Below are 22,598 nucleotides of genomic sequence, written 5' to 3' on the forward strand. Positions count from 1 at the left end.
CTTAGCCAACCTCTTCGGAAGGGGAGATTATTCTGTGGGCAAATGGGCAGTGGGAAATTTGCAGAGGTGTTTATCCTACATCTACCTGGGCAGGTGCTGCACTGGGGATCGCCCCCATACAGCTTCTCTTCCTGTTTGCCCTCACTATCGATCCCATCCCTCAGGCCATCTTTTATCCTTCCTTCTTGTCTTCCATCAGCCACCAAGCCCCGATTTCTCTTCGGTAGTTTTCAGTCCAGACAAATCTCTTTGTGCTCCACAATCGTGCCAGCCCAAGTCAACATTATCCCTCACCTGGACCTCTGCAGAGCCTTTTCACTGGTCTCCCTCTACTGCCCCTGGGTGTGGGACAAAACTCTATTTGGCCTTTTGTCTCTGGTTTCTGAAAACAGCCCTTGGAGTTCTCCAGCAATCCAAAGTGTTGTTTTTTTTTTTCCTCCCTAAAACAGCCAGGCAACATTTAAACGTGTGCAAATGAGGTGGGAGCCCAGGCACTACATCTGGCTAATGAACTAACTTCAGGAAAAATGGGAGGGGACACGAAGGAATCAGTCATGCATATTCAGTGATTCAATCAATCATTGACTATGCATTAAGGCCTCAGTCATGCATATACATTTGTTGTTGTTGGGTGCAGTCAGTAGATTTCTACTTATAGCAGCCCCGTGTGACAGAGCAGAACTGCCGCATAGGGTTTTCTAGGCTGTAATCTCTATGGGAGTAGATCACTAGGTCTTTCTCACATGGAGCCACTAGGTGGGTTCAAACCACCAACCTTTCGGTTAGCAGACCTTGGAGATTCTCTTTGAGCTTCTGGATTGATGATGTACATGGGAGAACCAGCACATCTCTGGGAACTTGAAGCTCTGTGCTGAAAACGCTTCCCAGACCTCACTTGTGCATCTCTTCACCTATATCCTTTTGTAATTATATTAAAAAGGTTATACTGTACTGAGTATAGCCCTTTCTGTGAGTTCTGTGAGTTATCAAATCCATCAAGGGCGGTGAGGGCCAGTAGTGCCTGGTGTCTGCCTATTTGGCAGGTGATTAGAAGGACAGAGTGAGGACCCAGCTTGGCTGGTGGATAGTAGAGGGCTATGCAGGAAGTCATTTTGTAAAGACCTAACTCTGGGTGGTTAGGGTCAGACAGAGTTAAAATGTCACGTGGGTGGCTGGTGTCAGATATGGAAAGTGGAAAAGTGGGGATGTGAATTACCTTAGCATTTTGGGAATTAGCCTTTTGTCAATTATTATTTATACACTCTGTAAATACCTGCCAATTAAAAAAATTTAAAGAGCAGAGAAGTACAGAAGGAGCAGGTAAGCACAATGTTTTGGAGGGTACCTTTCTAACTATTATTCTCTGTGATATATGTAAGCCTATACATGTATATATTATACACATGTAAAGTATACATATTCTGTTTACTTGTTCATTTCAACTGTGAGGTCCTTGAAGAATGGGTACTGAGCATATCTTATTTATCTCTATGTCTCTTGTGTCCTTGGCCCAAGACCTGGCACAGTGACTCCATAGGGGCTCTTGGTAAATGTTATTGAAGAAAAGTAGGAAAAGCTCTCCTTGCATTCACAGAAATATAGGTCACTGTGGCATATACAGGAGTCTCTAGGTGGCACAAATGATTAAGTGCTCTACTACTAGCCAAAAGGTTGGTGGTTTGAACCCACCCAGAGGCACCCTGGAAGACAGGCCTGGAGATCTGCTTCTGAAAAGTCACAGCCTTGAAAACCCTATGGAGCAGTCCTACTCTGCACACACGGGGTCATGAGTCTGAGTCGACTTGATGGCAATGGACAGCAACATGGCTTATACGCTCATATTGTAGCCATGAAGTGACAGAACATGCATAAAACGCTCCTGGAGACTGAGCAAATATCCTCATGATGGCACCTCCTTATTTTCTAGAAGTAAAGTTGCCAAACTGTACACCAGATAATCCTGTCCTCAGCTCAGAGTCCCTTCTTCTCCCATCTCTATTTTCCATTCCTAGTCCCAACCTCCCCTCCCCAAAAAAAAGGAAATTTCCATCTTTCCAGCTTAAAAATAAAAATACTTCCTCAGTTCTAAGACTTGCATTTTCTCACATTTTAACATTTCTGAAATTGAGTTATACCTTACAATTGTTGTCGAGGGAAACTTGGCCCCCAGAGAGGCAGAAGCCACATGGGGCTGTCTACATACAGCCTTAAGGAAATGGAGCCTTCATCTTTGTGACCTCTGACGGATTGTATGCATTGGGAACACCATGCATGGTTGAATTTTAATTAAAATCTGAAAATATATTTGTCACTTAAAATGTCATTAGGAAAATTGAACTCTAATGTAGTCATGAAATTTATTACGTATACAGAAGATTGCTTGTCACAGAAAAGCAATATAACTAAAGGCCATAGAAATTGCCATATCTCTCCAGATGGATCTATGTTAGGAAACCCTTAGCTTCACGTAACAGAAACCACAACTGGAAGTGACTTGAACAATAAGGCCATTTGTTGTCTCACTAACAGGGAGACCAGAGGGAGGAGGGCTCTGGGGCAGCCTGAGTCAGTGGCCACATTACCAAGGATCCTGGCTTTTCCATCTCTCCCTTCTGCTATCCTTGATGTTGTCAGAGGTGTCACCTTCAAACACAAAATCCAGAGAAGGAAGAGAGCTTTGTGTCATGCGGCACTGTTTTTGGATCAAGGAAACTCTTCCTAGGAACTCTACCAGTCTTTTTCCCTCACATTTCATGTATCACGTAGCTCAGGCCTCTTCATCCCTGAACTAGTCATTGGCAAAGGCATGGAATGACTATGATTGGGTAATGTAAGATGTTAACAATGGGGGGAACTGGGTGAGGGGCATATGGGAGCTTTCTGTACTATCTGCAACTTTGCTGTAAAACTAAAGTTATTTTAAAAAAGAGTGGATACTTTATAAGGAGCCATTTTTGCCCTATCTCTTTAGCCCCAACACATACTATTTGTTACTAAAATTGCTCGAAGTCTTAGCCAGAGCACTAGTTTTGGACACAGCTATTCAGAATTAATGCTCATTCAACATTCAAACTAAACCAAACTGGTTGCCGTCGATTCCAACTCATGGTGCCCCCATGTATGTTAGAGTAGAACTGTGCTCCACAGGGTTTTCAATGGCTGATTTTTCAGAAGTAGATTGCCAGGCCTTTCTTCTGAGGTGCCTTTGGGTAGATTCGAACCACCAACCTTGCTTAGTAGCTGAGTGACTACATCATTAGCACCACCCTGGGAGAAGAAAGTGGTAAATAATTGCATGGATAATTGTATGTTATTGTCTGTTAGGAAAAAAAAAAATGTACGTTTAATATAATGTTTTTTTTTTCTGTCTCCAAAAGCTGTGATTGAGTTGGAGGTGCGTTTTGTAATCTGGAATAAAGGGGACAGAATATTTTTCTTGAGAGGGACCCTTAGCATCCCAATGTGAAGTGTTTGCTGTGGAGGATTTCCTGCAGTCCAGAGCTACTGAAGATACTGAGTGTCTTAGCGATCTAGTGCTGCTCTAACAGAAATACCACAAGTGGATGCCTTTAACAAAGAGAAGTTTATTCTCTCACAGTCCAGTAGGCTACAAGTGCAAATTCAGAGAGTCAGCTCCAGGGGAATGCTTTCTTTGTCGGCTCTGGAGGAAGGTCCGTGTCATCAATCTTCCCTTGGTCTGGGAGCTTCTCTGCACAGGAACCTCAGGTCCAAAGGACACACTCTGCTCCCGGCACTGCTTTCTTGGTGGTAGGAGGTTCCCCTGTGTCTCTGCTTGCTTCTCTCTTTTAGATCTCAAAAGAGGTTGGCTTAGACACTACCCAATCTTGTAGACCTCATCAGTATAACCTAATCACAGTGATAGAGTTTACAACACATAAGGAACTCACATCAGATTACACAATCATACAGTACTGGGAATCGTGACCCAGCCAAGTTGACAGATATTTGGGGGGACATAATTCAATCCATGACACTGAGTGTGGACATGCCTTCACATCCACATGACCAAAAAGGCTCCCCAGAGTGATGCCTCCCAGAACAAAGTCCCACATCCAGCCTAGAGCCAAGGATGCAAACATTTGCCATTTAGAGGAGTTGCTTTGCTCTCATTTCTGGCTAAGAAGTGTTCAGAAATACTGAGACCAGGCTCAGAGCACCTTGCTACTTAATCAAGGGGTTTTTAGTCATAAAAGACACTTGCACAACTTAAATTGCTTGTTTACTGGGCTGTCCTAGTCCATGTACTGGCCCCTAGCACCCTGGCTAAGGTCCAAGGCACAGCGAGGCATCTGGGCCAGGCTAGTGGGTGTGTTTGCTACAGCCTTGTCGAGTCCCTGGATCCCCCGGGCTGCTGAGAGGGCAGCTTCTCTGTCTGCTGGCATATGGCCTAGCAAGAAAAGCCACAGGACACAATGGAGGAGAGGACAGCCAGGGGTGTGGTTTCTGGAGCCCTGGGAGGAAAGCAGTGTGGGCTGGGTGAGGCTCAGGACAGCTGGGCGTTTCTGCACATCCAGGCCTGAGGTCACTTCTCCAGCAGCTGCCCAGAGGGGCCCTGCCAGGGCTAGACTGGGTTCTGCCTTCTCATCCCGGTCATGTTGTATTGTAAGTTGCTGTCAAGTTGATTCCAACTCATGGCAACCCCATGTGTGCAGAGTAGAACTGCTTCATGGGGTTTTCAAGGCTGTGACCTTTCAGAAGCAGATCGCTAGGCCTGTCTTCTGAAGCACCTCTGGATGGGTTTGAACCACCAACCTTTCGGCTAGTAGTCGAGCACTTAACCATTTGTGCCACTCAGGGACTCCTGTCATAGCAACTTCTAAAGGCCCCTCTCACAGATCCCCTCCCTCCCTTGAAATGCTGAGCGTAACGTGCGTCACGGGAGTGGGATGGGAGGCCCAAGGCCTAGCTCAGGGCCCTGGCCATGTCTACATGTGTATGTCCACCAGCCACTCCCCCTCCCTATCCTGGGTATCCTCAGACTCCGAAACCATGGGGTCAAGGTCTGTAACTCATTACATTAAAAATCTGCCAGGGCCCCAGAGTCAGCTTCAGGGAGCTCCCTCTCAGGTGAGCAATGGAGGGGGTGGGGGTGGCGGTGGGGGGGCGGGCAGCCAGGAGTGTGCTCATGGGTTTAAGGGGGGCTTATTGAGGTAAGTGTATATATGGATGTACTGAAGAAGAAAAGGCCTAGAGATCTGCTTCTGTTAAGATTACAGCCAAGGTTCCATGAGCAACTGCTTTCTTTGCCATGAAGAACTGGATGGTGCCTGGCTACCATTAGTGAACATTTTGATCAAAGATTCCATAGAAGAATCCTGATCAAAAGGGGAAAATGCAGAACAGAATTTCAAATTCTCATAGACTTTAGACTTTCTGGAGCCATGGAGAGTGGATGAACCCCTGAAACTATTGCCCTGAGATAATCTCTACACCTTAAATCAAAAATATCCCCTGAGCTCTGACAGGAAACACAACAGAGAGTCCTGGACAGAGCAGAGAAAAATGTAGAATAGAATTCAAATTCATGTAAAAAGACTAGACTTAATAGTCTGACAGAGACTGGAGGAACCCCCAAAACTATGGCCCCCAGACGCTCTGTTAACCAAGAACTGAAACTATTCACAAAGCCCACTCTTCAGACAAAGATTAGACAGGCCTATAAAACAAAAAATAATATATGTGAGGAACATGCTTATTAGTTCAATCAAATATAAGAGACCAAATGGGCAGCTCCTGTCCAAAAGCAGGATGAGAAGGCAGGAAGGGACAAGAACTGAATGAATGGACACAGGGAACCCAGGGTGGAAAGGGGGAGTGTGCTGTCACATTGTGGGGATTGCAACCAATGTTATGAAACAATATGTGTATACATTTTTGAATGAGAAATTTAAAAAAAAAAAGAAAAAATATATCCCCTGAAGTCATCTTAAAACCAAACAACCATTTAGCTTAACTAGTAAAAAGGGTCTGCCTTGAGCATTGTGCTCTTTGAAGAACTATCTATATGGGATCAAATTGACAAAGCAACTCTAAAGATTAGATAGGAACCTTAGGGGGCAGTGAGTTCATGTTAATGAGGGAAGAACAACTCAGAAAAGAAGGTGAGAATGGTTACACAACTCGAAGAATATAACCAGTGTCACTAAATTGTACATGTAGAAACAGTTGAATTGGTGTGTTTTGCTGTGTATATTCTCAACAAAACAAAATAAAATTTAGGAAAAAAAATAGAAATATTTAAAGATGTTCTGATAGTTGGCATTGGATAGATACAACCTCCGTCAATTCGAGTCGTAGTGAACAAACTGCAGTTAAAAGCAGAAAATATTTTACATTATACCATATAGTCTTAAATCTAATTGTACATTTGGATCAATTTGGTCTATTAACCACTTTGCTCATACATGGCAGGATGGATAAATCTGCTTATTTTCCATGTGCAAACATTTCCACTGGCATTTCTAATTTATCTAAAGATGTGTGAAGAAGTCTCCAGAAGTATTTTTTTTTAAGTTGATTGCAACATGGATTCACATTCATTCATTCATTCAATGAGCATATTTGGGGGCCTACGATGGGTTTGGTTTTTGGTTACTATGTATTAGAGTCGTCAGGAATTGATTTTGTCCACAGACTCATGCTCAGGACCCGGAACTAAGTTATTTTTTTCTTATTTAAAACAGAAGCAATGGTTATAATGAAGATCTGATCTAAAAGCTAAAAAAAATAAAAAAAGATTATAGCCAAGAAAACCCTATGGAGTAGTTCTACTCTGTAACACATGGGGTCGCCATGAGTCAGAATCGACTCCATGACAACTAACAACACCACCAACAAAAGGACCTAGAGTGGTGTTATCATTATTAAGCACATTTCTGCAGCTGCAGATAGAAATAATGATACAATAGAAATTGGTTTAGAAGGCTGCTTAGCATCATCAGTATTTAAAATGCACATAGTCTTTCACTCAGCATGTCACGGTTACAAGTTACAAACTTATCGGACAGATGTACATAAAGACATGTTTCATAAGGACATTTATTGTAGCACTGTTTGCAGTAGCAAAAATTGGAAACAACCCAAAAGTTCATCATTAGGGAACTGGCTAAATCAGTTAAGTCCTTTATTCGTATTATGAAGTATTTCACATGTGACCATTAAAAAGAACAAGGAAGATTTATCTGAACTGATAGAAAAAGATCTCTAAGATGTATTAGTGAAAAAAGCAGGTGAGTGTAACATCCTACAGCTTGTGTAAATAAAAATGTATGTGCTTGTACATGCATAGCCTATATCTGGAGGGATACACAAGATACTGATTCTACGTTTGTTTCTTTGTGTGTGTGTTGGGCGGGTGTGGGGAGCTGGGAAACTCAGGGAGGAAGATATACACCCTTTTGCAATGTTTGAATTTTTAGTCTACATATTTCCTAGGTTTAACAAGTATTAACATTTTGGGTGGGAGGGGGCAGTGGTGGTTCAGTGGTAGAATTCACACCTTCATGTGGGAGACCTGGGTTTGATTTCCGGCCAATACACCTCATGCACAACCACCATCTGTCTGTCAGTGGACCTTCCACACTAAGAAAGACTAGAAAGAAAGGCTTGGTGATCTAGTTCTGAAAATCAGCCAGTGAAAACCCTATGGATCGTAACAGTCCAATCTCATTGTGCATGGGATTGCTATGAGTTGGGGGCTGACTTAGGACAACTAACAACAACATTTGTTTAAAACAGGGCTTGGAATGAACTGTGGCTACAAAATCTATATATAGTCTATATAGTATAGGGTGAGAGGACACCATTGTCATCCCACAGCATCTGGGGATGCCAGCATTCAAAAGGCAGATAGAAGGGTGAAGATGCAGTTGGAAGGTAGTAAGGATGCAAATGGAAGTGTGGCTGCAAGCAAGGAGGTGGTTCTACAGAGCATGGGCCTGGGACTCAGCCTGTGAAGGATTCTTAGAAACTGACACTATTTTAAATAAACACACAAGAGCTCTTGCACCTGACTGGTGTTTCCTTCGTAGTAGTCTGCCAACAGCCTAAATACTCATCCTCTGGGACGCAGTGCTAAAAATGGTCAAGAACTCCGGTTTGGACCCTCATCCTTATTGGTGGCAAATATTTGTCTGCAGAGGATGGATCCAAATTTTGGAAACAAATGTTATTTGGTCACAAGTTTGGTTAATGTGAGAAATCAAGTTAGGTAATTATTCTTTTAGTAAAAAACAAGCCATAGAATCAGGAGAATGCTGCTCTGGTGCCCTTTAAAAATGGGCCCGACAGCCAAGCCAAAAATGATGCTAAAAAAGACAGGTGTGTGCACGGCAGCATCAATGGAACGCAGCTCGGAGTTCTGAGGGGCCTACTTTGAACAAGCCAACGCTCACTTGGACATGGAGGTTCTATTTATTTGTGAGAGATAAGGCCCTGGCGCACTGGGTGGTGGTCACACTGGGTCTCCTGCCAAGAAGTGCGGAGGTTGGGCCGCCGGCTCAGCTCTTCTTGCGCAGCTGGCTGTACTGCGCACGGCCCAGCATGGGCTCCATGACACTGGGCCGGAAGAAGCTGTCGCTGACCCTGCGCACGGGCTTCTCGCGGGGTACGGCCTGGAAGCCCGGGCTTGGCCCAGCGGGCGTCACGAGCTTGTCGTCCAGACTCGGGCCGGCGGGCGAGCCCACGCCACGCGTGTTGCGCAGGCTGCTTTGGTGCTGAGCTGGGCGCGGCGAGGGCTCTGGGCCAGTGGCCGGGGCCCCGGAGCCCCGGCGCTCGGCTTCAGCCGGTGGGTTGTCGATGTCCCGGAATTCGCTCTCTGGCTCCATCAGCGACAGCCTAGGGAGCTGAGGACCCAGCCGCCGGCGTTAGGCCCTCGACTTGGCGCTCTTTCTCCGCCTCTGACCCGGCACCCCCTCCCCCCCCACCCCGGGGCCTTCGCGGTGATCTCTCTCATGATTGGCCTGTCGAGGATCAGGCACAGGCTGGGGTGTGAGACAGTGGCCTCCAGGATGGGGGGCGCTCTGAGGGTCTCCACGGGCCAGACCCCTCAGACAAAGCAAACCAAATCCCTCCCAAAGTTTCCGGATCCCTAGGGTCTCCTTCAGAGAGACATTTAATGGGGGCAGTGGCTCTGTCTGACCCCTGCCTCGGGCCAGAGTTACAGGCTGAGCATGGCCGGCACATTGCCACGGCCAGGGTCAGGGTACCCGTGCCTGGACCTGTTTTGGGGTCCTCTGCTCAAAGTGAACAGGCTGGCTGCCGAAGACCCCTGGCTTGCCTCTTGGTGACAGTGAGTGACTGAGGGCCCCCTCCCCAGCTCTAAGGGGGTTTCCTGCCTTGCCCAGCCCTCCAAGAGTCTGCAGGACCTGTGGCTTGCTCTGGGAAGGGGCCCAAGGGCTTCCTAAGAGATGGTATTGGCATCCCTTGGGTTTTTGTGTTGGGGATAGAATTGAGATGGGGCAGCTGCTGTCCCCTGGGACTTGTGGCCCGCCCCTCAGGGCCCCCTGGAAGCCTCTCTCCAACCCCTTCCCAGGAAGCAGCACGCAAACCTGCCTGGTCCTTCAGTGGGGAGCCAGTGAGGGCTGGGACACTGAGGCCCCACAGACTGGTAGCAGAAGACTCCTTCACCAGCAGGTGGGGAGGGGGAGGAGGAAGCAGCCCTGGGCGTAGCTTCTGTACACTTGGTGCTGGGAGGGGCCTTGATGAAGTCAAGGCCACAGCAAGTCAGAGTGTTTCTGGGGCACTGAGGATCATAGGAGGGTCTCCAAGGGGGCTGAGCAAAGGAGGGGGCCTGCAGTGCCTTCAGTCAAATTTACTTAATCTGTCCCCATCCTGTCCCAAGGGGAGAGGGAGGGTTAGCCCAGAGTGGGACTCACCGGCACGTAGTGCACCACCGTGTCCACCACGTTGTCAGTAACGCCCTTCAGGGCATCCGACAGGGACATGGCCCTCCCCTTGGTCGAGGAGACAGCATGGGTGGGCGTGAGGTGCAGCAGCCTCCCTGCCATGCCCAGCACAGTGGCAGGTGCCCAGGTCACAGCCGAGATGGAGCTTTGGAGGGCCATCTGCATAGTGTGTGCCACACTGCCCAGGAGGCCTTTTGGGCTGGGTAGGGCTGCCACCTGGGGGCCAGAGCAGGGTCAGCACCTCCTGCAGCAACTCCTGGGCTCCCTGCCCCCATTACCATCCCCAGAGCTGGAGGGGAAATAATGTGGACCTCAAACTGAAAAAACTGGATCTCTGTAGACCTGACTCTGCCACTAGCTATGTGGCCTTGGGCAAGTCACTTTCCCTTTTTGAACCTCAGTTTCTTTATATGCAAAATGGGGACAATAATTTCTGCCCAGCCCATCTCACAGTGCTGTTGTGTGTCAGCTGAGAGGATGACATGAAGTGCTTTGTTAGCTAGATGCTTGGGGGGGTGAAAGGGCTGCACCCATGCACCCTGTCCTTGGGTCTGGGGCAGAGATTCTTGTTTCACCCTGTGCCTCTGCTTCTCACCTTCCCTCCCCCCCCGCCCCGGTCGCAGTGGGTTGTGGGACCTCTAGGCTCCCGCATCCTCCACTCAGCTCCTGCTGCCTTTCTCACCTCACTGAGCTTCTCTTCGGTCTCCTCCTCCTCCTCTTCCTCCTCCTGTGTCTCCTCCCTCTCTGTGTCCGTCTGGTCATCGTGGGCCTCCTCCTGGGTGGCAGTGACGGTGTGCAGCCAGGGCACCTGCATCCCACCCTGCTGCCGGGACACCACCTGCATGGCCGCTGATGCCCCCCACTGGGCCAGGCTGCTCTGAGGGCGGGAAGGGCCACTGGCTTCAGAGCCCCTGCAGAAGGCAGGCAGCCCCAGAGGCCAAAGCCCCTCACCCCAGGGCCTGCGGTGGAGGGGAGTAGAGCCAGGCCCCAGCTGACTTTTCTTAAATTTTTCATTGAGTGAGAACTTACATACACCAAAGTGCACACATCTTTAGTGTACAGCTCCATCACTTTTTACAAATATACGCCTGTGAAACCACCACCCAGATCAAGATACAGACTATTTCCAACACCCAGGAGACTCTCTGTGCCCCACCCAGTCAGTACTCCCTCCCCCAATGGTGACCACATTCTGACCTCTATGGCCATGGATTAGTTTTGTGTATTTTTGAACTTTGTATACATAGGGTCACTATGAATTGGAATCAGCTCGACGGCAGTGGGTTTGGTTTGGTTATACATGGAATCCTACAATATGTATTTTTTCATGAATAGCTTCCTTTGTTAATATTATGTTGTGAGACTCATCCACTGTTGTGTATAGGAGCAGTTCCTTCTTTTTCATTCCTATGTAATAGTCCAGTGTGTGATTATGTCACAATTTATCCATTTTACTGTTAATGGACATTTGCACTGTTTCTAGGTCTTGGCTAAGGATAAAGCTGATAGGGGCATTTTTCTACTTATTTTTTGGGGGACACAATGCTTGTTTTTGTTGAGTTTATATCTAGGAGTGGAATTGCTGGGTCACAGTGTATATGTATGTTTAGCTTTAGCAGATATTCCTCACAGATCTTTAAAGGGTGAAAAAAATCAAGTGTCCCCGTGGGAGGAAACTGACCTGAGCAAGTGGGCTGGTGTTCCTGGAGGCACAGCTTGACTCATTCAGAATCTCTAGGTAGCTCCACAAATAGGGCCTCCATGTTAGACAACTTTATGGGCCACCATTACATGCTATGTGAATGGTGGCCCCTGAAGTTGTCACACAGCAGACTCCACCCACTACGGGACGGAGCAGGGCATGGGGGTTAGTCTTGGCCCTCATTGATAAATGATCCTCGGTGCTGGCCACACATAAAGGAGCAGAGAACAGAGGGGAGCGACTAGTCCTGTTTCCCTACTGGAGCCACAGCACCTGGCACATACTAGGTTCTCAAGCTATCCTTGAATGAATGATCCAGGCCTGATGATGGTTTTATAAGTATCATCCAAATGATGGCTGAAAAGTGGCTGTCTTGTTTGCTGAATTTTTATGTTGTCTTTATTTCCTTTTGGACTTAGTTTCTTATGAAAGAAATCCAGCCTATCTCTGCTAAAATACACAGAAAGGTGGGGGCAGGTACGGGGAGTTAGCCTTGCTTGGGCCTAGAAAAGGCAGCTTTACCTTGGATGCAGTGGGGATGGAATTTAGAAGACTCTAGAGGGGAAACCAGGAAGCTGGAGGCAGTCAGGGACACGGACCCAGGTGGGGCTCTCTCCCTGATATGATGGGTTTTCTGCTTCATTTATTTAAGGGTGGCATTCCTTAGTGCCTGGAGGAGCGACAGCAGATGAGTCTCGGATGAGAGTCTCTGCTTCCACATAGGTGGGGAGACCACAGCAAGAGGCCCACTTGGGGGGATGGAAGGTGGGGGGGTTGCTGAGGGAGACAGACGTGGGTATCTTACCATCCTAGCAAGGTAAGCCTGCCCTGAGCTCTTGCCCTGTCCTTTCTCTTCCCCTGTGGCTTGGGGGAAAAGCCCTCTACCCTTTCTTGAGGCCTCCTGTCCTTAGACCTAAAGTCCCAGCCCAGGTTGGCAGACAGAACGTCCCTAGGGCAGGAGAAGGAGCTGAGTCAGTCAGAGCTCCGGGGCAATACTCACCAGGGGGGCTACACCTGGGATCCACATGGCCACATCGTGGCCCTGCTTCAGCGCCCAGGCTGTGGTCTGGAAAGTGTGCCGAGAAAGCGTGTTGGCCAGTGCCCCAACCCTGCTCAAGAGGCTCGGCTTGCCCTTAGGAGGCTTCTTCTGGGCCTGCTGGCATCCAGGATCGTGGCCTGGGTAGGGGTTTGGGGGAAAGAAGGGAGGCAGATCAGAGAGGGGCTGGGGAAATCTGGGTTGTATCCAGGGCTGGACAGCAGTGTCCTAGCTCACCACTAACTCACTAGTGATTGAGCAATTCATTTTCCCCACTCACAGACTGGGGGAGGAGGCTAAATAATTATGGATCCATCTGAAAATCCTGCTGGGCCTTCCGTATTCCAGACCCCAGAGCCATGGTTGGGTAAGCCCTTGCTGCCTCCTTGATTCCCAGGCAGTTTGGGTGGCCAACTCACTCCCTTGGGGTTGGTCTCCCTGTCCCACCCCCAACAGTAGGTACCTGACTCTTCCTTGGCTGAAGGGAGGAGGAACTCTACCATCTTTTCAATGCCGCTCAGGGCCAGGTCAGCCCCTCCAGAGGCCAGCCGGCCAGCTCGAGTGTTGGCAGCAAATTCGGCTGTGTCTTTGGCCACTCCCAAGGCAAGCTCACAGCCAGCCAGAGCGGCTCCCAGGACCTTGTCTGAAGTGTTTGCGATGGGCACACTGATGCTGTTCCTGGCACTGCGAAGGCGGGTGGAGATGGTGTCCTTCAGCTCAGAGGCAATCTGGAGGGTGGAGAGGCACAGGGGTCTTGCAGGCCCTGGGAGGGCCACTCCTCAGGGTCTTGGGCCCTGAGCCCAGCTTCTAGGGAGGCCTCATTCATTCATCCTGTGAGGATAGCCCCGAAGGCCACTTCCTTGATGATGCCTACCCTGACACCCTCATGCACATAGGCATCTCCTCTTCCAAATTTCTGCACCGTGTCCTCTGTCCCTCCCTCAGAACACAGATTACATGCCCATATGCATTTGTACTGATTTATGGATGTGTTGAACCCCTTGTGACACAGTGGTTAAGCGCTCGGCTGCTAACCAAAAGGTTGGTAGTTGGAACCCACCAGCTGCTCTGTGGAAGAAAGGTGAGGCAGTTTGCTTCTGTAAAGATTTACAGCCTTGGAAGCCCTATGGGGCAGTTCTACTCTGTCCTATAGGGTCACTATGAATCAGAATTGACTCATTGCCAACGGTTTTAGTTTTGTTTGGTATGGATGCATTTTAGCTTCCTAAAGTTCTGCATTAAGAAAATGTATTGTCTTTCTCTCCTATTAGTCTGGGAGCTCCTATGTGACAAAGACATTGCCCTTCATCTGGAAAAATGGGAATGAAGAACACAGGCCTCAGAGCCAAGCAGACCTGCACTCTTCACATGGCCTCCACTTAAGGCTTTGCAGCCAGTCACTAGTTTTCTCATCTTCGAAGTGGGGATCACCACCCTCATCCCAGAGGGTTGATAAGAGGATTAAATGAGAGATTCTATAAATCACATGTTATGGCACCTGGCATAGGGCAGGGCTCAGTGAATACTTGTGGGAGGGTAGGTAGTCAGTGAGATGGATGAGGGCAGGGACTGAAACTTATTCCCCAAAAACACCTAGCATGGGCCCATATCCATAGCAACTACTCAATAAATATGTATCCAGTTGAAGTGACATTCTCAGTCTATGGTCCATAAAAGGTTGGATTTTGGGGACATGGGAAATCCCGGGATCCTGACAAATGTGACCCATGATCTCAGGGAGTGTAGTCACCCAGTGGTTCAGTGCAAGCCCATAGAGCCCCAGATCTCAGGGACAGGTTTCAGGAGGCAGTGAGACCCACCCCAAACTCCTGTTAGGGTTTGCCTTTGGGGTTGTGCCTGCTGGTCCCAGAAACCTTGCCTTCATTTGGCTCCACAGGGGGAGGAAGAAGCCCATCCTGTGACCTTGGGGGCAGGCAGCCTCCTCGAGTCTTCAAGGACGTTTGCCAGGGAAACGAAAGACTCACCGTCATGGCATTAGCAGTTCCTGCCCTCTCCTCCCCTGAGCTGGGCCGAAGAAGAGACAGTGACAGTAGAGTGGGGGGGAGCGAGAGTAGAAGAAAGGGGCTTACCTTTTCAGGAGGGTACTGGAGGGCCGGGATCTTTTCCTCCAGGTGGTCCAGGCCTCGGCAGGCCAGCTCATTGGCAGCTATGACTGGAAGCAAAGGGCCATGGTGGGATGAGCCTTGCACCCCACTGTGAGAACCTCACAGTGCCCTCTGGGCCACGGAAGGGGCCTTGCAGCCCTCAAAACCCCCAGCCTTGCTGCCTCCAAAGCATCTTTGAACCTGAGGCCCTTTGCCATCTTTATTCCCCATCCACTGTGACTCCTCGAGACCAGGGCCAGTCTTTTCCATCTGTGTAGGAACTCTGGAGTCAGTCACACCTGCACTCAAAGCCTAGCGCCCAAATCGTAGGTGTGTGGCTTCTGGCAAGTCACAGTTTGTCTGAGGTTGTAACATGGATACTGATGCCTACCTTGCAGGCTTGTGAGGAGGAAGTGATGGAAATTGTGTGAATCACCAACATATACTGGTCTCTCCCTCCTTCTCCTCCCTCCCCTCTGGCTCCAGGGCTCTGAGTGACCATCAGAGAGATGGAGATTGGAATTTTGAGTGTGGGAGGTGGGGGCAGCAGGGTCCTGGGGTTGGGCCTTCTTGGGGCCAGGCCTGGGCCTTAGGTCTAGAGGTGAAAAACTCCCAGCCACAGCCTGTCCAGGCCCCAGACTGTCCATGGCCTTTCCTTTTAACCACTAGGCGTTGAGAGCATGGGGCTTGGCGAGGGTGGCAGGGAAGGGAAAGGAGTTGCCCCCAGGGAGCAGGGCAAGCACCAGAGAATGCAAATGCTTCAAGGGATCCCGCCCAGGAGCTGCTGAGGACATACATGTTCTATCACAGATTCTTTCTCTAGCTATCTTACTTTTCTTCACAAAATTTTTTGAGCAGCACAGAGTACAGATGAGTTGGCCATCTTCTGGTTGGACAAAATGAGGCTCTGGGAAATTAAGGAGCTTGCAGGCAGGAAGGCTGGCCCAGGGCCTGGGTCTTCTATACATTTATCTTCTCCTGTTTGCTGTGCAGAATCCTGATACCCATAATTCTGTAATTAAGACGGTGGAAGGTCCTAAACTTCTCAGTTCTATGGGAATTTCCCTCAGCTCTGTCAAGAGCCTTACCCCTTGCTGTCGAGTTGATTCTGACTCATAGCGACCCCACAGGACAGAACAGAACTGTCCCATAGGATTTCCAAGGAGCGGCTAGTGGATTCGAACTGGCGACCTTTGGGTTAGCAGCTGTAGCTCTTAACCACTGCACCACCAGGGCTCCTGTCGAGTCTTGGAGACCAGATTTTTCAAATGGGGCAGAACAATTAGAACAAGGGGGCAGGGGTGGGGATGGGGCAATGAGGGTGGAGGCGGGTCTGGTAAGGCCCACATGGACAGTTGCCTCCAGTCCTTGCTTGTAGCTCTCTGCTGCCCCCACCTGTCACGAGCTGATACCATCAGCTGCTGAGCCCAGAGGGCTTCTCCTCGCTCTCTCCTCCAAGCCTTGCCGGGCCAGCCCTAATGCTCTTCTGTCCCTGCCTTTGTACTAGACTCTGCTAGTTCCTGATGCTGCTGCTGCATTTGGCTCAGACAAGTTATGGCCTGGAGAGTCCCACTGGGATCCCACCCATACATCTCTGCTCATCCCTTCCCTTTGCCAATTCTTTGGCCCATCATTGCCATCCTAGGAAAATGCCAGCTGAGCTCTAGATGCCTTAGAAGACCATGTAATGGGACACAGACAGATGAATAGGCAGTCAGATAGACAGGCATATAGGTAGGCAGACAAGCAAGTTATCAACCGATTAGACACACTGGCAAGCAGGAATGAGCATCAGTGAACAGGCAGGCAGCCAGCCAAGTGCCACCAGGACTCACACTGGGTGGACAGCCTGCGGACCACGGGCTCCATGCTCCAGGCAGCCAAGTTGCTGGCGCCCTGCATGCCCTTCTCGTAGGCATTGCATACCGAGGCCACCAGGGGGTGGGCTTCCTTGGTGCTGGTGTAGGTCTTCTGGAAACATTCACAGGTGCCACTCACCACTGGCAGCTGCAGGACCCTCTGTATCACATTCTCCTGCTCCTGGCATGGAAGGAAGGGAGGAAGGCAGGCAGGCATTCAAGTCATCCCACTTCTCTCCCTACCTCCCCCCCCCAGGATCATGGAGCCCATTGGTGAGGCTAGGCTGAGTCCAGTGATCTGGGAGAAACCAAGGTCAGAGAGGTCTCTGGATGCCCCAATCATGGTGGGGGGTGCCCACACAAGAAAGCGAGAGCCAGTCTGCCATGCTCTCCTGGTTGCAATCCAGGCTCTGCAGAAATGCGGAGGCAATCTGCACTTACAGGGGCTAAGCCACACCTCACCCCACCTTCCAGCCCACCCCAAAAGGCTCCAGTCTACCCACTTAAACTTACTGATAGAGAGCAAGTGTTGGCAGTGTACCTGTCCAGAGTTTTAGTCCACCATTGGTGATTCATCTGAACATTTTTCTGGCCTTTCTGGGATACAGTCCCCCTGACTATGTATGCTGGTCCCACTGCCTAGAATGCTCACCTTCCCTCCCATAGTCCTTTCTGCCTGGTGAAATGCCATTCCCTCAGGACACAGCTTGATCACCACTTCCTCTGTGGAGGATCCCAGACTCTTCTCCCTCACAGCCACGCTTCCTTTCCTGGGCTGTCTCTACATTCATCACACTCTGCTGGGATTATATGGGTACTTGTCTGACTCCCAGTTGACCGGTGTCCTTAAGGCACATGCTGAATCCTTGTAATCTCTGCATCCCCAGTGCCTAGCATAAAGCCTGGCACAGAAATGTTAGTTGAATAAATGAATCACAGTCAGGGGTAGTAAAACATGTAAGTTTAGATCTGCCCAACTGTACTGAATCACAGAACCTTAGGCCTTCAGAGGACTCTGCAGCAAGAATCCTTCCCATGGTTTCTCTGGCAGACTTCTATTTGAATGCCTCCTTTGATGGGCGCTACCCCCTCATAGAGTGCCTGTACCCATTGGACGGCTTTGCTGAGCTGAAATCCACCTCTACCCACCACTCCACCGTCTGACCTTTGGAACAACCCTGAGCAAATCTATTTCATCATTCATGAATAGGCACTTTACATATTTGAAGGCAAATATGTCTCCCTTTGTAGGGCCCTTCTTTGTGCTAAATAGTTCCAGTTCCTAACTTAGTTTACAAACCATCCTGGTTTGGTGACCCTCTTCTGGACACACTGCAGTCTGGTGTTGTCTTTCTTAAAAACCTAGCACTCAAACTTGAAGACAGTGCTCCAGGTGTGGTCTAAGCATGTGGATATAGTGGAACTATCACTGCTCATTATTAGCATGTTGCACTTTTACTAATGCATTTTAATTTTGGCAGCAGTCACATAATTAAACTTTAGGCCACCTAGGAATCTTACGGGAAAAAAACAAAACAAAACACTGGTGTTTGAGTAAAAGAATGTGGATTCTAGCCATGCGGAGGGAAACGACATTTACCAGGTGTTATTGTGCTCCAGACACTGATATGGGTGCCTTGGGGACATGACTTCATTTAATTCTAACAGCAAATTTCTAAGGTCTGCATTATCACTACCACTTTGCTGAAGAGAAGACAGATTCAGAGATGATAAGTGACTTACTCAAGATCATACAGCTAGTAAGCCAGGCTTCCAACTCAGGTTTGAAATGCATGATATCTGGGATTTGCTTCAAAATAATGCAAGGCAGGGAGTAGATGGGGTGAGGATGAGGCAGGATTGGCCATGGGTTAATGGTCGTTTGGGGCTAGTGAAGGGTACATGGGGATTTATTATATTCTGTCTACTCTTATGAATGTTAACAATTCTCTACATAAAAAGTGAAAAGAGAAAACTCCTCAGGTCTGACAGAAGCTTGAGCCCTCTCTGTAGCTCTGAATGTGACACTGCTGTGGAGGTGAGGACCTAGGCTGTTCTGATTTTGGGAAACTGAGTTAGAAAACCCTTCAAGGAGACCCATATGTAGACTAGACGAAGCAGGCCACAATATTTTAACTTTTTATGCTGCAGGCTAATTTAAAATCTGAACTAGAAGATTATGAGTGTAAACAAGAAAACATTTGCTTTAACATTTTGGACAGAACCTTAAGAAGTTGTTTAGGCAAAGCCAAAGGGGGAAAGAGGTCCCAGAAAGGGAATAGCCAGCCAGCCATCTGTCAGGATGGCTTAACTGTGGGATCTGAACTTTTTATGGCTCTCTGTGTTCTATGATTCAATACAAAGCCTAACACAGCATTTTCTAGTGTAAAGATTAGTTGAGGCCTAACTTGGAACAATAGGGGTATTGGATAAGTTCACAATTTTTAAGTTTCACGAACTACATGAACTGTGCCTGAATCAGAGAAGCCTTGCCATGAGGCATTACCCAAAACCCACTGCTGTCGAGTTGATTCCAACTCATAGTGACCCTATAGGACAGAGTAGAACTGCCCCACAGGGTTTGCAAGGCTGTACATCTTTATGGAAGCAGATTGCCACATCTTTCTCCTGATGAGCAAGCGGGTGGGTTTGAACCACTGCCCTTTTGGTTAGCAGCCGAGTGCTTTAACCACTGCACCACCAGGGCTCCTCAAGAGGCATTAGGCACACCTAAAAGTGTCAAGGAGCCCTGGTGGTTCAGTGGTTGAGAACTACGGCTGCTAACCAAAAAAGGTCGGCAGTTCAAATCCACCAGCCGCTCCTTGGAAACCCTATGGGGCAGTTCTACTCTGTTCTATAGGGTCGCTATGAGTCAGAATCAATTCAACGGCAATGGGGTTGGACAACAGGCAAAAGTGTAAAACCCAGTCCAAGCCATAGTGAAAACCAGGTCAGAGACATCATACTGGACACACTGAACCTTCAACCCATTCCCAAGTATAGCAGCACTGGCTATGCCTCATGTAATTCCAGGAGGCACATTTATATAGACTACGATTTGAACGATGCCCCCGTAAGGTCATAATAAGGCACTGTATTACTATAACTGAATATACATTCAGCCTGGGTTGGTGAACAGAGCCTGGCTTCCGCCAGGGTTTTTAGAACACAATAGTTCCCTTCCTTTCCATTCTCCCACAGCCAGGATTTGTCCTTTTTCTCCAAGGTGCTTAGTTTTTAATAGGCATCATTTGTTTTTCAGATCCGCCAAAAGCCCCTTGCAAAAGGTAGTGAGGGCAAAAATAACTAAGACAAGATATGAAAGTCAATGAGCTAAGGAATATAATCTTCCCTCCCTGCCTGCTCCTTCTCCTCCCTCAGTTGTCCATCCCCCGTCTCATATAAGCCCAAGGTACTTACAGGGAGGTCTTCATCCAGCATGGTTGGACTCTTGTTGACTGCCATACCAGCTCTTCAAGCTGCAAGACAGAGGGTCCCAGGCCCATCAGAATGCCCACAGGCTTGAGATCCACAGGGGCAGTTCCCTACCTCTTATGGCCACCAACTGGGCCCAGGCTGCCTGGGATCTCAATTTCCCTGAATGGAAGACATAGGTTGGAGGGCAAATGTCACAGACAAGAGGCCCATAGGGATGAGTTGCTCCACAGCCCACTTGTCAAGACAGATGTTTCTTGCAAGGGTTCAGGATAAGAAGTGAAGAATAAAGGTAGCTATCAGAGATAAGAGACTTTAGATGAAGTCTAAACCCAAACCAAACCCCCTGCTGTCTAGTCAATTCCAACTCATTGTGACCCTATAGGTCAGAGTGGAACTGCCCCATAGGGTTTTCAGGGCTGTAAATCTTTATGGAAGCAGACTGCCACATCTTTCCCCCTCAGAGCAGCTGGTGGGTTTGAACTGCTGACTTTTCGGTTAGCAGCTGAGCGCTTTAACCACCGTGCCACCAGGGCTCCTAGATGAAGTCTAAGAGCTCTTAAATGAGGGTCCAAAAGTGAGTAAAATAAGTTTCAGGTTTAATAGTTTTGTTGTTTTTAATGAAAAAGTTCTGGATTAGTTCCTCTATTTCCAAGCAAGCATATCTGCCAGCCCTTCCCTCTAAGCTCAATCAGGTGATAAAGTTGTGGCTGCATGCTGTCAACTCCGACTCATAGTGACCCTATAGGGCAGAGGAGAACTGCCCCATAGGGTTTCCTAGGCTGTAAATCCTTATGGGAGCAGATTACCAGGTCTTTTCTCTTGCAGAACAGCTGGTGGATTCTAACCGCTGACCTTTCAGTTAGTAGCCAAGCACTTAACAATTGTGCCACCAGGGCTCCTCTCTTAAAAGCTGCTATTTCACCTGCATCCTGCAAAAGTTAGTGGCCCCAGAATTTTACTCTATACCCCTAGTCATTTACCTTGAATAATCTCTCCCTCAGTGGTTCCCGGCACACTTCCCCACCCCTAAATAAAACTTCCCAGGTGACCTTTACCAGATTCTTACCCTCAACTCCTTTAACTCTCAGAAACAACCCAGGTAAGGATGCCCCAGGGCCCCCAAAACTGCTGCTCCCACACTCACTACAGCTGGCTGCCTCCTTAGCCCGACAGAGTCCCAGGCTGGAGAGCGTCTCCTCAGGCAGTAACAATTCCAGTTGCTCCAAGGAGTCTTGGGCAATGCTACTAACACGTCCCTGACAGAGGAAGGCAGAGAGGAAGAGAAAGCTGGGTCAGGCGGTTGCCATGGTTATTTGACCCAGGGTCTCCTGGGCATATCCTAACTTTTGCAAGGAGATTTAGCTGACCTGGAGGTGGATCCCAGAACTGAAGGAGCTCCAGGCTCTGAGGAGTTATTGTTCCAGAGCCATGAAGTTATCATTTCTGCGACATATTTCTGGCCCCCAATTCTCAAAAACCTGTTTTCCAGAAAGGTGTTGGAGTATATGTTATTAAACTCATAAATTCAAAAGTTCTATGTAATTTTGTAATCTTTAGTTCCTTTACATAAAGGGTCCTGTGGGACAGTTTTCAACCCATTTCTTTCATCCTTTATTACTTACTAACAACAGTGAATTTTTAACAGTAAGATCTAAACCCAGAATTCACTTGAATATGCTATACTTTAATTATGGAGATAACATTCCTCAGTAAAAAAGAGAACCAGAGCTGGAGGTTCAGTCCTTGGCAATCCAGTCTTTGAGGCAGCAATTTTGACCTCGGTAAATTCCTAGAGTTCAAGAAAGTTTACTCAACTTTACCTGGCCTAAGATGCCACCAGAATGTGCAGAGGGTGAGTCAACTGGATTTTTGTTCTCCTAAGTCTGGAGTAGTGAGTGTTGACCAAGATTCTATTACAGATCAACGGCACCCAAACAACAAAGAACTATCACCTCCCATCCCTTCCTTAGCAAGGAATCAGGCAAGAGTCCAAGTTTTAGTTCCTGGCTCAAAGATGATGATACGCTGTGCCTCTTAAAATGAAGAGCAGGAGAACGAAACTTATTTTTCTTTTTGTTGGTAGAACTATATCTACTGTTGACCCCTCTATTAAGTTGTATGCTGTGGATAACAGGGGAAAGTGGCAGGAGATGGGGACAAACAGTCATTTATGCTAGAGCCTCGGTGATACATTTTGTATCTCTGATATAACAATGCAGGGAATGAGAGGTCAAGAAAGGGGGGAGGAGTCAAGCTGGGAGTCTCCAAAAGAAGTAATAAATATGTAATACATTTAACACTTATTTATCTAATCTGAGCTTTTAAACTATAAACAGTGATGGAGAGGGAGGAAAATATCTAAAGAAGTGATTTCTGCCCTCACTTCAAGACTCAGGACAAATTATCTGTGAGGCTGTGTCTGGAGAGAAACCTGAGCCAAAGGGCAGTTTTAAGCCTTTGGAGCAGTGGCTTTGAGCCAAAAGGGAGTATAGGGCTTTGTGCCTGAAAGCTCTGCTGACAAAGCTAGTCCTC

General features: G+C 48.2%; 1 protein-coding gene across 1 annotated transcript; it reads right to left on the bottom strand.

Annotated features, from left to right (window-relative positions):
• Window positions 1-8,519: 8,519 nt before the first annotated feature.
• On the bottom strand, window positions 8,520-20,093 carry PLIN1 (perilipin 1). The gene is made up of 8 exons (XM_004370625.1): window positions 20,049-20,093; window positions 16,605-16,809; window positions 14,755-14,837; window positions 13,128-13,392; window positions 12,629-12,804; window positions 10,609-10,803; window positions 9,897-10,142; window positions 8,520-8,864 (listed from the first exon to the last, which is right to left on the bottom strand). Exons 1-8 carry the CDS (start codon window positions 20,091-20,093, stop codon window positions 8,520-8,522), a joined length of 1,560 nt encoding a protein of 519 aa, XP_004370682.1.
• Window positions 20,094-22,598: the final 2,505 nt, after the last annotated feature.

This window comes from Trichechus manatus, unplaced genomic scaffold (assembly GCF_000243295.1).
Source record: "Trichechus manatus latirostris isolate Lorelei unplaced genomic scaffold, TriManLat1.0 scaffold00009, whole genome shotgun sequence".
NCBI lineage: Eukaryota > Metazoa > Chordata > Mammalia > Sirenia > Trichechidae > Trichechus > Trichechus manatus.